The sequence below is a fragment of the Hordeum vulgare genome, chromosome 2H (assembly GCF_904849725.1).
Source record: "Hordeum vulgare subsp. vulgare chromosome 2H, MorexV3_pseudomolecules_assembly, whole genome shotgun sequence".
NCBI lineage: Eukaryota > Viridiplantae > Streptophyta > Magnoliopsida > Poales > Poaceae > Hordeum > Hordeum vulgare.
Genome location: NC_058519.1, coordinates 636956025 through 636973846, shown reverse-complemented (window position 1 = coordinate 636973846; position 17822 = coordinate 636956025). Strand labels below are relative to the sequence as shown.

The 17822-nt window shown below is 47.6% G+C and overlaps 1 protein-coding gene across 1 annotated transcript; it reads right to left on the bottom strand.

The window, feature by feature from the left end:
• Positions 1-9679: 9679 nt before the first annotated feature.
• Positions 9680-11605, bottom strand: LOC123431053 (tryptophan decarboxylase 1). The gene has a single exon (XM_045114866.1). It carries the CDS (start codon positions 11479-11481, stop codon positions 9949-9951), a length of 1533 nt encoding a protein of 510 aa, XP_044970801.1. The 5' UTR covers positions 11482-11605; the 3' UTR covers positions 9680-9948.
• Between the last annotated feature and the right edge of the window lie 6217 nt (positions 11606-17822).

The following is a 17822-nucleotide window of genomic DNA, read 5'->3' as shown; positions in this document are numbered from 1 at the left end:
ACGCTGCTTCTCCGCTAAGATGGCGGGGTAGCTTCTGGGGTAGCTCGCTCGCTCTCAAGTTCCTCTAGCTTTTGTAGTCTTGCATTGATCTTCTGCATGTCACTCAGCTCCGCTTTCCTCTTTCTCTTTCAGCTTCTGTAACCGCCTGCATCGGGAAACCCAACCTTCCATGGAACGGAGCCTGGTGTCCCTCGTCTTCGTCCAGGGTGCTCAGCATTCCCTAGGGCCTCAATCAGTTCGTCCTTCTCTCTGTCGGGAATGAACGTCCCTTCCTACGCTGCGGTGATACACTTCCGAAGCTTCTTGATGGGTATTGCAAGTTGCTCGTTCGTCCAACGACACTTCCCTGTTTCAGGGTCCAAAATTCCCCCAACCCCGAAGAACCAAGTCCTTGAAAGGTCTGGCTAGTTAAATGTCTGTGGTTCAACCCCTTTAGTAATCAGATCATTCTCAGCTTTGTCCCACAACGGACGGGCTTTGAGGTAGCCACCTGACCCCGTGTGATGGACGATGTCTTGTAGGCCACAAATGCGGGCGAGTGATCTCTCATCTTCTCAAATCGGCTGATGAATTCTGGACGAACACGAATTGTTCTTGTTTGTCTGTGACATTTTCTTACTCTTGTCGATGTCTTGTAGGCCACAAATGCGGCCCAGTGATCTCTCATCTTCTCAAATCGGTCGATGAATTCTGGAGTCTTCCCTTTGTCGACAAACTTTGATTCCAACTCTTTCTTCCACCTCCTGAATAGATCTACCATCTTCTTAAAAGCACACGCCTTGACCAGTGGCTCTATAACTGGCTTATTCAGATCCTCCTCTGGCGGTAGGGTGAAATTTTCCTTCAGCGGGGTCCAAAGATTATCTTTCTGCCTATCGGTGACATAATCACCTTCAGGGATGTCGTGGCCCTTAGGCTTATTACATTCCTCGCACTACAACAGAACCCCACCTCTAGCAACGCTTTTTTTCCGTATCTAAAAGTCCATATATTCGTTGCTAGTGACTTTACCAACGGTTTGGGATGCGTAGCCTTATCCAGTGTTGCTAGCGTATAATGCAACGCTTATAGTGTCATTGGTAAAAGGGACCGTTGCAATAATACAACACATAAAACCAATTTTACAACACTTTATGTGTTGGTGCTGAATGTACATGAATCCAAATCTCATTGCTTGGCAAGTGAGAATTTCCAATGTATATAATGTGATTATTATTATCATTATATAATAATGCTCCACATAATGGTAATAATTATGTATAAAATGCGAGGAAGAAAAAAGAATATACACATGATAGAAAGAGATCATATATTGGAAAAAACTGTTGGATTACAATAGTGGATATTACAAGAGGGACATCATCGAGATGTGATTCATAATCTAAATATTTTCTACATCCATCAGCATGCCTACAACTTAACTAAAACCTAACCATGGAGCATTGTCCAACACACACAACATCCCTACAACTTAAAAAAACTATAAGCATCCATTGTCGTCACCATGAACCGGCACGTCATCATCATCATCATCACCATGAACCGGCATGTCATCATCATCATTGCATCGTACTTGCCACACACCATATAATCATTCATATATACTTTGAGTCTACATAGAAAATAACAAAATAAACTATTAACACACAAGGCATGTACATGATGCAACTACTGATAGAGGCATGATATTTTACAAATGTTGAGAGCCATGCAATCTTTGTTTTATCTGTATTACCAAGAGTATTGAAGTTTTGGTGAATCCGTACCAAATCTTCAATTTTCACAAGTGCCATATCGACAAGAACAACCTAGAATTCATTTGTAATTTTAGTACCCTCAAGTTAAAATTTAGGATCACAGCTAACAACTGTAGGTAGAGCTACGCCCATGTGACGACTTTTCAGGCACTTCAAGAATACTTGTTCCTACCTATTAGAAAAATATCAAAGTTACCATTGGCACGATCATCATCATCACCCATGTAAAAACATGGGGACCATCCATTACAAGTGTAACAATATTTTATTCAGGTTTCCATATTGAGATGTAATGGAAAAGTTTTATCATTTGAATGAAATTCAACTCGGAGGACTGTTCTAATGTATATAACCATGGTGTTCGCAAAATCTAATAATCCGGAGAGTTGTACTGCAGTCTTAGCAAATAAAGAACATTGAATACAAAATAAGCACACATAATTAATATTCAACATGATCAGAGCATATGCCTTGATGATATATGCCTACAGTCATATATTTACCTAGAAGATATCTCCGAAAAAACTATTATAAATATCTAGGCATCCATATCTCAATGGCCCTAACATCTTAACTAATAAATTATTGAGCTAACCAAAGGAACGAATAGTTAGATCGCCTATTGTAAAATATATAAACTACACAAATACGATATCAAGCTCAAAATAAATTCTAGAAAATATGTTGGAAAGAAATCATGAAGTATACCGTCTCTTTGAAAGGTATATCAAATTCCGTTAGTAATTATGTTGATCTGTCCACCTTCACATTATACACTACATGTAGCAATACACACATGATTAATAACTGCAGTAGTACGCATTAGTTTACTTAAGGAAGGTCTATGCATTATATCATCACAACAAACCATGAGAAACAGAGGGAGGGAGCCTAGCACGCTGATACTTAGATTCTATTTATCTTTTGATGGAACACTTCTTTCAATTAATGTTGGATCTATGATTTAATTTTGATGCTGATGTGTGGAAATTTCAGATTAGGCTCATACATTACCAGCCAACATTAGAAAGGAAGGAATCGTGCATCGCATTAAATTATGCGAGGGGGAGACAAATGGCATTAGAATGTAGTGATGTGGACTATCTTCCAGCAATACACAAAAAATGTCAACATATGCATCCCCTCGCGCCATGGTACGCCAGGGCGCTTCTCTATTTTTTAGCTCATTGAGAACCAATCAACAGATCTAAGTGCAATCTGAGACACAAATTAGATTTCAACAGAACAATTACTTGTGTCTATGAGAAAAAAAAGTAGTCATAAAGCACAAGTAATCAATCAAATCAGAGATTCTATCAAACAAAATAACATAGAACTGGGCAGTATATTACATGCTAGCATTAATTAGTCCATCCACACCTTACTGCCAGCATGCTTGTGAATATTATATGCGTTTTATGCCTCCACGACCACATCCAACCCTCGTGGTGTTGCACCAACCTGCACTTCTCACTCATTAATTCATCCAATTTCTTGTAGGAAGTGGAGACCGGAGAACATGCATCGAGGAATCATCAAGATAGAGGCTGCAAAAGTGTCAGCCAATCAAAATCCATTAAAACGAACATGTAGGCTGCAATTTCTCATTAGATCTTACCTCTCAAATTACAGGAGCACAAAATAAAATTCTCAAAAATGGAAACCTACTGCCTTCTTGCTCACTAGATACCTGCAATCAGCCTTCCCTACTTCCATGGCTACTCTGTCCCGAATAGCAGCAAGGCTGTGCACTGGCCGTTCCTCCATGCACATCTATTGGATAAGAGAAGATCAGAGGTTAGAGAAACGGGAAGAGAGAGAGGACGAAGGAGGGGTGTGCACTCACCGGGCGAGAGGAGGACAATATGTCTATCGGCGTCGGGCCACCCGAAACCCTAGCCATGGGGGAGGGTTACGGGTGGGCTTTTGTGGACTCGAGCACCGGATCTATCCGGATAGGAGGGCGTCGTAGTGCGAGGTGACCTCGGGCTGTGCTTCGTGGTTTCGAGATCCGCTGGACGTTGCCTGAATCAATGGCTGTAGATGGCGCAACGGTGAGCTGCGTAAAGAGAGACAGAGCGAGAGAGATGAGACGCGAGAGGGACTGGTGGGTGGTGGATGTTGTGGATCAGGCAGCCTCCGAAGCTGTGAGGTGGGAGGAAGGAACGGGGAGGGACGGCGGCGAGGTGGGTCCGTAGAGGGAGCCGCGGTGATGGGTGGTGGCGATTTGGGAGAGATAAGGAGAATCAGGGGTTCTGTTTCTTGCCCCTTTCTCTCTCGTTTTCTCTATTTTTTTACATATGTACCACGTCTGGGTTCATGAGCTACAACTCTACAACGCATATTGTACATCACTTATACATGCGTATCTACTATAAATTGTGCAACATATAGGGAAAATGTTGTAGAATTTGCGTTGCTTTATAGGGGATATCCTTGTAGTGTCGATGCTGATCAGGATGTTATCCCTAACAATAGCTCCGCACTGAGCAGAAAATACGTCCTTGGTCCGCTTTGGTAGAATCGGTAGGCCATCGCCCGCGAGTGCTGTGATCGTGAACTTTTCATCCTTGCGCAACCTTCTCTTCGGGCCTCGTCTCGTAAGTGAAGTTTGGCTCGATCCGGACTTTGCATCAGCTCCCTCCTCCGTTCGGTCACCGGAGTCGTCATCATGGTCTCCTTCCTCCAGCATTCGGTCACCGGAGCCATCATGATCATGTCCTTCCTCCTCCTGAGGCGCGAGCAGGGCTTGGTGGGTGAGCATCCTGGGCCGGATCATCGGCTGCAACCTGTTCTTGGACCGGCTCTTCGACATATACTCACTCATCTTGATGAACCCCACGTCTGGGTTATGCTGGCTAGCATATTCAATTTGGATTTATGGCTCGTCCATTGGGGGTCTTGAGCGTTGAGACTAGTAGTAGAAGATGATGACCTGCCAACTTTATTTTTTACAAAAGATTTGGCTCTGCAAGTCATGATAATAACACGAGGATAAAGACACTAATGATGATGAAAGTAAAAAAGTGACTCAAGGATACTTACCCGCGGTTAATTATGCAAGTCGTAAATTGGGTGGCGGTCAAATCTCTAGAAGAAGGCGGTGATTCCCGATAATTTGAATCAGAAGGATTGAGTGGTTGTTTAAAAATACCGTATCGTGGATGAGATGTGGTTGGACTATGAGGCACCTCAACTCGCTACTCGCGGTCGGCCGGCTCGAGGGGTAAGACGGAAGATAACTCCCGGTAGCTTCTTTGGGTCTTGCGTTTTGACGGACTGGGACGTTGATTTTTCTTCAAAAGAAATTTTGGGTCTAAGATAGCATCTGGGTGCGAAAACTTAACCTTTCTGATGGCTTTTCTCGTCCTCTTCAAGATATACGATTCAGATGAGTTTGATGAGATTGAAATTATCTCAACATTACCAGCTTGGCTGGTCTCGGTGTTACCCTGAGAAGATGGAGCGTCAGCAAGTTCAATAAAAAGACAACCAAATGAGTCGAGTTCTACCTCTGACTCTTCTCCAACAGATGTACCATAAGCCGGCTCATCTCTTTGTTCAGCTTGGGGAGGAGTAGGAGTTCTGGCTCTAGCCTTCCACAAATCAGAGTGCGCCTAGAGGCATGATAGAGTTGGAGATTAAGTATGATAAATAAGACAAGTTATGATAAAAAAATGAACAAGTCTAGGAATGCTTACCTAGTCACGCAAAATGGAGCCAACCTAGTCACGTTGCACTTTTCTTTAGAGTCACTGAAAAACTTCTTGGTGGTTTTGACAACATAATCTTCAGAAAAATTGACTTGACTAAAGTGTTCTACATCGACGGACTCGCCTGTCTAGTTACACATCAACTCGCAAGCTAAGGGGCTAGATTCGCCAGCTTATCCAACACCAGATCAGATCATTCCTTGTGAGTCCATAAGCTGTTAGAGCTCTTAATCTTAGGCAAAGAGGGGCTATGTGTTTCCTTTCTTCATCGGATCACCAACCCAAAAAGAATACAATGGCATTAAAATGTTCCAACCGGTAAATGGTTTTCACCTTGAGGAGCAGTGTTCTTACAACAGAACCAAGTCTTGACCCAATCTTTGGGATGACTCACGAGTTTGGCTTCAGGAAAATCAATATTTTTCCTTTTCTGAATTGAGATCCCACCAAGCTCTCGTTGGATCCATCCTTGCACTTTGTTTGATGGTTGATATACAATAATTCATGTAAGAAGTTGACAGTTGGTTCAATATGAAGATACACTTCGCAAAGAGCTTGAAACTGGGAAAGATTTGTAACTGAGTTAGGGCCGATATCTTGTGGCCCAAGGTTAAAAAAGTTGAGCACGTCCCTGAAGAATTTTGACCTGCACGGTCGGAAATCTCTTTGGAAATTGTGTGCGAAAATCACAAATTATCCCAGTTGAGGTTTGGGGGGGGGGGGGGGAGCTTCTTCTTGAGGTGCCCGCCAACTGATGTCTGGCTGACCTAGAAAAAGACCCTAGCTCACGAGATCTTCGAGTGTAAGCACTCGCATTTGGGATCTAACTCAGACATAGGCTTTGCTGATTTTTTGGGCCATCGGTATTCTTACAAACCAATTGCAAGGTCAAAGCAAAAGTAAATGAGCCGACGTCCAGGTCATGAGATTCAATAAATAAAAGAGCCGGACACAAATACCTAAGCTGGTATTATCAAGGTTAAAATGGGCCTAGGTGAGGATATCAAGACGGTATTTCAGGGAAATCTAGATTCTTGCTATCATATGGGTTTTAAGACAGATGACTAATGACAAGATTCCTAGATAATCCAGCAAGTTAAGACAGACTAATATTACTGAATGAGCTGGCAAGATAGTAAATTGATAGGTGCAAGAATGACACGGTGTTCGCACGAGACGGCTAGGAATTAAAGGAAAGGGTCTGTAAGGACTTAACAAATTTACCATATGGACAAACAGTTTTCCCTACAGGCTAGAAGAGCAGATGGATCTAATAAATAAGGGAAAAGGGAAATAAATGCCCTAAAAAGACAATGGAAGAGACGAAAATGAAGCATTTGCAAAATCTCATGTGTAAAATTGTTGCGGATCTACAACACTATGTGAATGTGGTGGAGACAAAAGTACATGTTGTTGACGAGAAGCTACGGACGCTGCTAGATCTACAACTAATGTCTCCGGTGAACTACAAAGAACAGTGATGACTTAAAGGTTTAATGGCTACAGACTTCAGGCAGAGGAGAATCGGTGGTGGTCGTGCTCCGGAGGAAGACCACAGGCGATACAGGGGGTGTTTCTTTCCAGGGACTTTTTGGTGTAAGGACTAAAAAAAGTCTCTTTTAGTCCCATGTGAAAGAAACAGGAGGAACGTTTAGGGACTAAAAAGGGATATTTGGGATTAAAGGAAGAAGTCTCTATGGAAGAGACTTTTTGGGGCATACCTTGAGACGGTAGCTGAAAAAATGTTCCTGGCTTACAGATTCCAACAAGCATCATTAAATGTTTGGCTTCTTTTCAGGATGGAGCTTAACATAAAAAAATCCAAGTTAACCTCGGGGCTAAAGTTGGTGATATACCCCATGGTATGACCCGAATGTTAACTGGTGGCTCATAATCAGGGTCATTATATGGCCCGCGAAAACCCTGAAATACAAGGCCCTGGAGGCAGCTCATCAAGAAGGTCGGCTCGTGGACCAGTACTCGGCAGGCCGGCTCAAGGAGGGAGTGGTAAGGTAATTTTCCTTACTTGAAAGACAAGACAAGTAAAAATACACTAGGACACGGGTTCTACTATGACCCGAACTCTATTGTAACCTTAGGGCCTCAACCTATATATAAAGGGTAGCCCGTGAGGTAGAAAGATCAAGCAAGAAATTCTCGAGAACTAGGTTAGCGATTTCACACCTTTGTAATCGAGATGACCACAATCAATAACACACAAAGCAGGGTGTAGACTTTTACCTCCATCGAAGGGCCGAACCTGGATAAACCCTTGTCTCGCGTTCTCGATCAACCCCATCCAAACAATCACCTAGTTGTGATGGCTTCTAGACTTAGTCCTATCACTAGGACATCTGCCTTGACAAAATCACGACACATCCCAAAATGGCCACCGCCATCGTCTTACCCCGCCCAAAAACCAACCCTCATGACGGAGGCAGAAATTTACGTCCAAGGCTCACGATGTTTCGATGAATTTGTTTCGATGAATTTGTTGGCGGACATAGGAAATAAATACCATGAGAAACGAGTACTGCGGCAGTGGGCGATAGACTAGGTTTATATGAAATATGTCCGAAATGTAATTATTTTCGTCTGTTTCATATGAAAATATTTGTGTTTGCATGAAATTCTCTCAGTTCATTGGGATCCGATTTGAAATGTATACGAGCATGGCTGAAAGGTCGGTTCTCACATTAGTCCGTGAACTGGTTCCCACCGATTAGTTAGACGTATATATTATGTGTTTTAGGGGTAACCTTGAAGATGCCCTTAGAGCATCTCTAGCATACCGTGTAAAAACGCAAACTGTAAAACTAGGATATCGGTCGAAAAAAGACATTTTAAGGGTCCATTTTAGCTAGCCTGAACAGAAACTGTAAAAGAAAATGTAAAAGTGCAATAAAGAGCTCCTTCCTTCGGTCCGGCGACCGCCGCCCCTTCCTCCAAGCGGTCGTGCCGGCCACATCCAACCCCGTCGGACGCGCCCGATCGCCCGTCGGCCTCGCCCCGTCACCTGCCGGCCTCGCCCCGTCGCCCGTCGGTCGCGTCTCATTGCCACGTTGGCCGTGCCCAGCCTCGTCGGCCACGCCTTGTTGCCCGTCGGCCATGCCTCGTGTCGCCACAGTCGTTAGCGCCTTGCTCTGTTGCCAGCCGTGCCGGTCGAGCCGTGCCCCTTTGCCTGCCGCGCTGGGAGGATTCCGGTGGCCAGGCTGAGATCATGGGAGGTCATGGCGAGGTCGAGCTCGTCCATTTCAAACCAGCGGCGATCAATTGAGGTGTCCAACGGCCTTTTTCGACGTGCGGTGATGAATTCCGGCGAGTTTAAGGCGGATTCCGGTAAACTCCGTGACGGCGTGTTTGCTTCGACGAGGTTTGACTCGTATACGAGGCCTCCTAGAATTGGCCTTCCAACCTTCAAAAATAAGGGTTTCGGGTCTGATTTTTCCGTGCTCTTTAAAAAAAATTATAAGTTAGACCATTGTTACGGTTTTTGTTCTGCACACCTTTTAGACCAAAACTGTAAAACGCAATTTACGGATTTGATCACTTATAGATGCTCTTACTATACTAGTAGTATTCTTCTACTCTAGTACTCCCACTTGGCTACTTGTATTTCTTCTTTGCTTTGACTGATTCAGAGCTTTAATTAAGCTGCGTACGTACTTAAACATGAAATTACCTGTCGATCGTTCTCTCTTTTGCGGATCCACGTCAAACGTTGGACGTAAATTAAATCAACCACTTAAGTATGTACGTCCGTTTCAAAACTTTGACCCTGTGTTTTCGCTTTGTAATTGCTGCAGTACAAGTACCATTAAGTCAGATTTGCAAGTATATGCTCGACCTGAACTTTGGAGATGGCATTGTACGGCAGGTAGATAGGACCAATTAATTAGTATTTTCTCTGTCCCAAAATATTTGTTATTACAATAGATGTATATAGATGTATTTTAATTTTAAATACATTTATTTCTGTGACAAGTAATTTTAAACGAAGAAAAGTTAAAAACAATCTGAACTTTGGAGATGGAATGGTGTGGCAAGTACATAGGACCAATTAATTAATGAGAAGTTGAAAACAAACGGTCACCTATATTTCTTGATCGAGATGGCATCTTCAAAACCTAAAAACTAACGGAGTGCAACCTATATTTCTTGATCTATAGATGCGTGAGCATGCATTCGTCACCCGCTAGCAGAGTACAGTAACAAATAAAAACAGTATCTCGTGTTTATTCAGTATAAGGCTATAAGCCCTTTTACACTCTAGACTTAATTTCTTTGGTACCGGCCTTCTACATATATATACCCTCGGTCGGTATAGATTACAAAACGGAATTGGAACTACATGTCCAAATAAATAATAACCAAAATCAAAGAAAAATAGAAAAAAGATAAATTTAAAAGAATAGTTGTACCCCAAATATAGGGATTTGTGTAGCTCCTTGAGGTTGTGCGGTAGTAGGTCAGTGCACTTAATCCATGATACTGCTGGTAGTCTTCTTGATGAGGTCCCATGCACTTCTCACATGCCTCTCCTCCTGGAGTGATGACCCAACGGCGAAACGAAGCACAAATCTGTCACCGACCACGGTGTGCGCAAGATAAGCCTTGCCAGTCTTGTTTAGATTCTCCATTAGCAAGCGGTTGACCTCGTCGGCATCCTCCTCCGTCATGGCTCCACTTGCCTTGATCCTAAAGCACACAAGAGCAAAGTTCCTCGGTACGACTACTTCAAACCTATCGTCGGCACGGACAGAATCTTCAAACATCTTGGCCATGGCGACATCACTACGGATGTGCTCCTGGAGCTTTGCGGTACCGTAGGTGCGCATGACCATCCAGAGCTTAAGCCCACGGAAGCGTCGGCCGACACCGACCTGCATGTCCTTAAGATCGGTGACCTCGCCGGAATCGGTAGCGTCGTTCTTGAGGTACTCCGGGTTGGTCTCCAATGAGTCGCTCAGTCGGTGAGCGTCACGGACATAGAGACATGTGCAGTCGAGGCACGTGAGAAGCCATTTGTGTGGGCTCATGCTAATGGAGTCCACGCGCTCGACACCGTCGAGATGATGACGAAACTCCGGACAGATACACGCGCTGCCAGCGTATGCAGCATCAACATGGACCCACGCATTGAACATGGCGGCAACATCGGCAACGGCGCCCACCGGGTCGACGGCATTGGAAGATGTGGTGCCCACGGTGGCGCAAACATATGTTGGCACGAGACCGGCGTCAGCATCAGCTTGCATGACCTCAAGAAGCTTGGCTGGGTCGAGCCCATAGTTTGTTTCCGGCCCGGTAGGGATGGAGCGGATGTTGGCGGGGTCGAAGCCTGCAAGGCGGCAAGCCTTGAAGAACGTGGAGTGAGTCTGGTCGGCAGCGTACACAGCCAAGCGTGGGATGTCAGACACGCCGACAGAGCCGCTTCGACGTAGTGCCGCATCACGGGCGGCAACTAGCGTGACAAGCATTGCCTCGCTCGTTGTGCCGAGGATGACACCACCGCCGGTGCCACGACCAGTGCTGGTGCGATTCATGAAGGTGGTGGGCAGGTGCAGGAGCTGCGCAAGCCAGTCAAGAGCGAGGACCTCCATCTCGGTGGCTGCAGGCGAGGCTTGCCACGTGAACCCGACGGTGTTCATGGCCGAGGCGATGAGGTCGCCGGCGATGGCAGCGGCGCTGTTGGTGGAGGGGAAGAAGGCGAAGAAGTTGGGGCTAGCCCAGTGCGTCATGCCGGGGACGACGGATGTCCTGAGCTCCTTCATGGTGACGTCGAACGGCGCGGAGTAGGTCGGCGGGGACGCGGTGAGCTCATCTTGCAGGTATCCCGGCTTCACGTTAGGAAGAACCGGCATGGACTCGACATTGGTGTAGTAGTCGGAGATGAAATCAACGGCCTTGTGAAGGTATGCACGGACATCTTCGGGGTTGAGCGGCTCGAACGCCGCCTTGTCGTCGGGGAAGGCGGAGAAGGACGTGGGGTTGGTGCCCAAGCTGCCCATTCCTTTTGGGCAGGTAGTTTAACCTTTGTTGAGGAGAAAAGAAGGTGGGATGCACAAAGAAGGCTTGGCTTAATGAAGTGGAGCAAGGTAGCTTTGCTGCCGGAGAGCAAGAAGAAGCAGAAGAGCTAGGTAGTTTGGTGGATGGATTTGGTACTTGGTGCACGCAGAATATATAGGTGGATGCGGGAAGCGGCGTGGCGGGGTGGGCGTTGGATGGGTCCTGGTCGCGCGGGTCTATGTACGCTGCTAGGAAGGTTGGTGGCTGGTAGAGATCTGAGCTCGATCGCGCGCGACACGAGTATGATGGTCAACTCGTGCGTTCAATTCGGACATGGCCGGCTGGACCCGTTATGGTGCCGGTAGTTAGTTGGTCATCGTCCGGCAGCTTAAGTTTTTTCTTTCTACCCATATATACTCCGGCGTACTACTAGGGGGGCTGCGTGCTTGGAGGGTTTTCGTCAACACAAAAAATCGTTTATTGTTCGTATTATTAAATGCATAATCTATATACCAAATAATAAAGCGGCTATTGCTTCGGTCGAAAAATCCACACGCCATTTTTATAAAAAAGCCTCTGTAATTTTTGTTATTCAACCCGCGCTTCAATTTCTCATTATGGTGAATTAACAATGGACGGGTTGATTTTTCAACAAAATATGATAGGACTAACTACATTAGTTAGTTAGTTTATTATTTTAATAAATCAAAATAATTATAAAAAGCTTAAAAACGTGTGGTATTTTTTTCTCACGTTGCAACGCACGGGCTATTTTGCTAGTAAATATTATGCGGGTCATAGGCCTGGGTGACACGAACAAAAAGTACATGTTTCCAGCCGGCGCGCCGAACGAATGGCCGCGTTGTGGCTTGCCAGTGCATGTAACCTTTTTGTCTTGATTTGCTACAACCGCGGTACAATTTGCTACAAACATTTTCTATTTTTGTTACAATTTGATCATTAAAAAAGCTACATTCACGTATGGTTGCAACTCGAGTTTGTTTGATTTTTTTGCTACAACCATGTTAATTTTTTCTATAAACGACATCATTTTTTGCTGCAACCGTTCACTAAAAAAGTTGCATACACGTTTGTCAGAGTTGCAACCCGAGTTCATCGTATTGTTTTGCTACCACGCATCATCAGCTTCGTTTTTTTTGCTACGATCACGTAGATATTTTATTTTTTTGCTACAATTATTTTTTTGTTGCAACCATTTTTTTTGCTACGATCAACTAGAAATTTGCTGCATCGTGCCGAAATTTGTTGTATCGAAAAAACAATGTTGCATGGATAGATCTAACGGTACGTCCGCAGATTTGACGGTCGCCCTACGACCGGCGCAAGCGTTCGCGCCGGCGCGCCGACACGTAGTACTGCCTGGAACAAAAGGAGTTTTTTTTGCAAGCATCACCTCCTTCCTCTCAAGGGTCTAGGGTAAACTCTTCTTTTCATGCTTCACTCACCAGCATGTGCATTAGTCTCCCCTTTGCCTACCGCACCGGCGGTCAGTGGCGGGGAGAGAAATCAGATGCCTTAGCTCCAGCTTGTAGTTTAGGTTACTCACAAAAAAAAGCTTGTAGTTTAGGTTAGTGGTTTTTGTAGTCCCCGCACTTCAGGTAGATGGCGCGTTTTTTTCTTATTTCTCCTTCAGGTTCTGATCATGTTCGAGTTCATCCATCAAGACGTAGTTGACGGAGCTCCTGTATAAATTCATGCCCTATCCTTAGAACGGCGAGGATAGTATTTCTCATCGCGCGTTCGCGACGACGAGATTTGGTGTCGGTTGCTTCAAATTCATTCAAGTGTTCAAGGACGACGACTATGACACTACTAGGAAAAAGGCTATTAGTGGCGTATCTATTTTGCGTATTAATGACGCATTATAGGTGCACCACTATTATCACGCCACTACTAATAAATAGTGATGGGGTTATAGTCCTAGGGTAGGGTCATAGGCCTGTCATGTAGGTCCTACCCAAGGACTACCCCTCATAAAGGACAAGGCCCTTAGTCAGTTCCGACTGAATTAAGGAATCCCCATCATCCAGTATGTAACAGGTCCTCGACCATCCAGTCGGAGATTAACATTCGGAGGATATCAAGCTAACCGACTGGATACCACTCGGTACATCGTAACCCCCATGGAGGAAACGGTCGTACGTTTTCAGGTGCATTTATTAGCATTTAGGGCGTACGTTACCTGTAACGTACACATTCAATCCCCACTACTCCATCCCTGTACCGGAACCGTTGTGGAGGGGAGCGCACTCTATATAAGCCACCCTCCCCCACTGGTAGAGGGGTTAGCGACTCATTGTATTCTATATTTCCACTCGACAACAAGCTCCCTGAGCACGGAGACGTAGGGCTATTACCTCCACCGCAGAGGGGCCTGAACTCATACAACCTCGCTGTAGCTAAGGCTCTGCCCATCTTTTTCGTACCCTACACATCTACTGTCAGGCTTATACCCACGACAGTTGGCGCCCACCGTGGGGCAGGCGTCTAAGCGACTTCCGGCGAGTTTGCGACTACTTCCTTTCGTCATGTCGTCCTGTGGAGATTCGAGCATGGGTCACCAGATCTTCTTCTGCGCTCTCTCCTTCATCGTCGACGATTCGGCGTGGCTTCGGGATGCGCCCCTCGACGTCGAGGAGCTTCCCCGTCGCGGGGCTACACACTTTCCGTGTCGGCGCCCGCGGCATTCTTCTTCTCCAACAGTCGGCTCCGGTGTCGACCTACACCGCCGTCACGCGCCGCGTCAAGCGGTCCCGCCGTCCGCGGCTCCAGCGTTGGGTGCAACACGCCCAGGCGCGCCAGAACGCATCTTCACAAGTGGCGGTTCTAGAGTCAGTTGTGGTTGCCCCGCCGTCCCAGCGCTCGGGCTCGGTTCCGACTGAGTTTCCTTCCGAGTACGCGGGTCGCTGGCCTGCAGCAGAAGTACACATGGCCAATTCCCATGAAGATCCCCGTCAAGCTGACCGGAACGAGCACGAGATCGGCGATGCGTCCGGCGCACGTCGTCCACCTCGTCGTTCTGCCAGTCGGCACACTCGGCGGAGCAACGTGTAGCTGTTCCGTACACCCCTCCTCAACTTGGCTGCGGCTGCCAAGATAGCCGATTCCCTCCAGCCGACTGATTCAGAGGCTGTAGAGGGATCGAGCAGATCCGAGCCCTGTTGCACACGGCGCAGCAGCAGAATTCGGCGGTCTCCCAGTCGCACAACAGGATCTATAATAGTTCTGTTCATGCGAATACGCATCGGTCGGTTCACAGCCCAGGTTCCCATCAGCGACACAGAGGAGGCAGCCGTTCCATAAATCACGAAGATCGCCGCCGTTCACGCACCCCTCCGCGGGGTGGGCCCTACGGGCCCCGACATCATGATGATCGGCGTTCAGTCGGTGACACTTACGACCCAAGGCCCGACGCAAGAGGACATATCGCCCAGCGGAGGGTCGACAGGGGTCGGGCCCACCGCGATGGTTGCGATATCGACCGTCCGAGTGGAAGCAGGGCCACCGTTTCTGGTCCCGAGTGTTTCAGTCGAGCCATCCGTTCGGCTGACATCCCTCCCAACTTCCGATTGGCGACGGGAATTAGCAAGTTCACAGGAGAGTCCAAGCCAGAAACGTGGCTGGATGACTACCGAGTGGCAGTCCAGATCGGAGGAGGGGACGACCATGTCTCCATGAAGCACCTCCCTCTGATGCTCGACGGCTCGGCGCGAGCGTGGCTGAACCAGTTAGCCCCCTCAAGCATCTACAGTTGGACAGATCTGGCCCGAGTGTTCATCAGGACCTTCGAAGGGACGTGCAAGCGTCCTGCTGGCCTTGTGGAGCTCCAACACTGCGTCCAGAAGCAGAATGAGCCCCTGTGTGACTTCATTCAGCGTTGGACAACTCTCTATCACACGGTGGAGAACGTCACCGAGCATCAAGCAGTCTGCGCCTTCAAGGCAGGCGTGCGGTACAGGGATCTGTACCTGAAGTTCGGCTGAACAGGCGACATCTCCATGAGCAAGATGATGTAGATAGCAACACGCTATGCAAATGGTGAAGAAGAGGACCGCACCCAAAGCGGCAAGCACAAAACAGTCGCTGATGGCGATGGGGGCAACACTCGGAAGCAGAAGCAGAAAGCTCCGACCGCTCCGCAAGCAGAAGCTGCAGCCGTAACCAATGCCAAGTTCAAGGGCAAAGGGAAGGCTCAGTTCACCCCCAAGAAGAAGCAGTTCAATAACCCCATCCTGGACCAGCCATGTCCGGTTCATACGAAGATGGATGAAGAAGGCAACCCCATATATGCGAAGCATACCACTCGACAGTGTTGCCTCCTGATCCAGGGGTTCAACGAAGGGCAACCGAGTGAGAAGGACCATGAACAGGATGAGGAGGGTAAGGAGGATCCGTTCCCCCAAGTCCATGCAACCCTGATGATCTTCGCTGACGTTGAGAGCAAGAGCCGACTGAAGCTGGTGAATAGAGAGGTGAACATGGCCACCCCTACCAACCCCAAGTTCCTCAAACGGTCTCAGACTGCGATCACCTTCGACCAGTCGGATCATCCGGCACATGTACCCACCCCGGGAAGACAGGCTCTGGTCGTCGACCCGGTGGTAGAAGGAGTCCGACTGCGCAAAGTCCTCATGGATGGCGGCAGCGGCTTGAACATCATGTACGCCGACACACTCAAAGGGATGGGCATCCCGATGTCCAAACTCAGCGAGAGCAGCATGCAGTTCCACGGAGCCGTCCCTGGACGGAAGGCCAAGTCACTCGGCCAGATCGCGTTGGACGTCGTTTTCGGCTCCGACAAGAACTTCCGCAAGGAAAAGCTGACGTTCGAAGTGGTTGACTTCCAGAGCGCTTATCACGCAATTCTGGGTCGCCCAGCGTATGCGCACTTCATGGCCCGTCCATGTTACGTGTACCTGAAGCTGAAGATGCCAGGGCCGAAGGGTGTGATCACCATCACAGGCAATCGGCAGCGGGCTGAAGAGTGTCTGCAGCAGGGATCAAGAATCGCCGACCAGCAGATGGCCGTCCTCGAGCTGGATGAGTACAAGAAAATAGTCGACCCCGCCGACCTGATGCGCTCGAAGAAGCCAGCTTAAGAGTCTGCATTTCAGTCGGCGGGAGAGACGAAGAAGGTCAGCATCCACCCGACGGACGCCACTGCTGCCCCGACGAACATCTCCACCACCCTCGATCCTAAATAGGAAGCCGAGCTCACCCAATTCCTCCATGAGAACTGGGACATCTTCGCATGGAAACCCTCTGACATGCCAGGTGTATCCAGGGAGTTGGCTGAGCACCGACTGCACGTGGATTCCACTGCTCGGCCTGTCCGAGAGCGCCTGCGCCGGTCCGCCGCGCACAACAGGAAGGCAATCGGGGAAGAGGTGGCCAAGCTGTTGGCAGCCAACTTCATTCGCGAGGTTCACCACTCCGAGTGGCTCGCCAATGTTGTCATGGTGCCCAAGAAGGACAAGTCGCTCCGAATGTGCATCGACTTCAAGCATCTCAATAAGGTCTGCCCGAAAGACCATTTTCCGCTCCCCCGCATAGATCAAATTGTCGATTCGACTGCGGGTTGCGAGCGTCCGTCATTTCTTGATGCCTACTCGGCCTATCATCACATCCGTCTGTATTGTCCCGATGAGTTAAAAACAGCCTTCATCACCCCATTCGGGTGCTTCTGCTACATCACTATGCCATTCGGTCTGAAGAATATAGGAGCTACCTTTATGCGCATGATCCAAAAATGTCTGCTCGACCAGATCGGTCGGAATGTGGAGGCGTATATGGATGATATTGTAGTCAAGTCGCGCAAAGGTTCCGACCTGCTGACTGACTTGGCAGAAACATTCGCCAACCTTCGTAGGTACGATATCAAGCTCAACCCCACCAAATGTTCATTCGGCGTTCCCAGCGAAAAGTTAGTCGGTTTGTTCGTTTCCGAACGAGGGATCGATGTCAACCCCGAAAAGATCGGGACCATCGTCCGAATGGAGAGGCCGGTCAGAATACACGATGTTCAACGACTCACAGGTTGCCTAGTGGCTTTGAGGAGGTTCATTAGTCGACTCGGCGAAAAAGCACTTCCTCTGTACCGACTCATGAAGAAATCAGATACTTTCGAGTGGACAGATGAAGCCCAAGTCGCACTCGACGACCTCAAAGTCCTACTTTCCACCCAGCCGGTTCTTACTGCTCCGCTCAGTAAAGAGCCCCTTCTTCTGTATATCGCGGCTACAAATCAAGTCGTCAGTACTGTTCTTACAGTCGAACGAGAAGAAGAAGGCAAAGCATACAAAGTTCAGCGGCTAGTGTACTA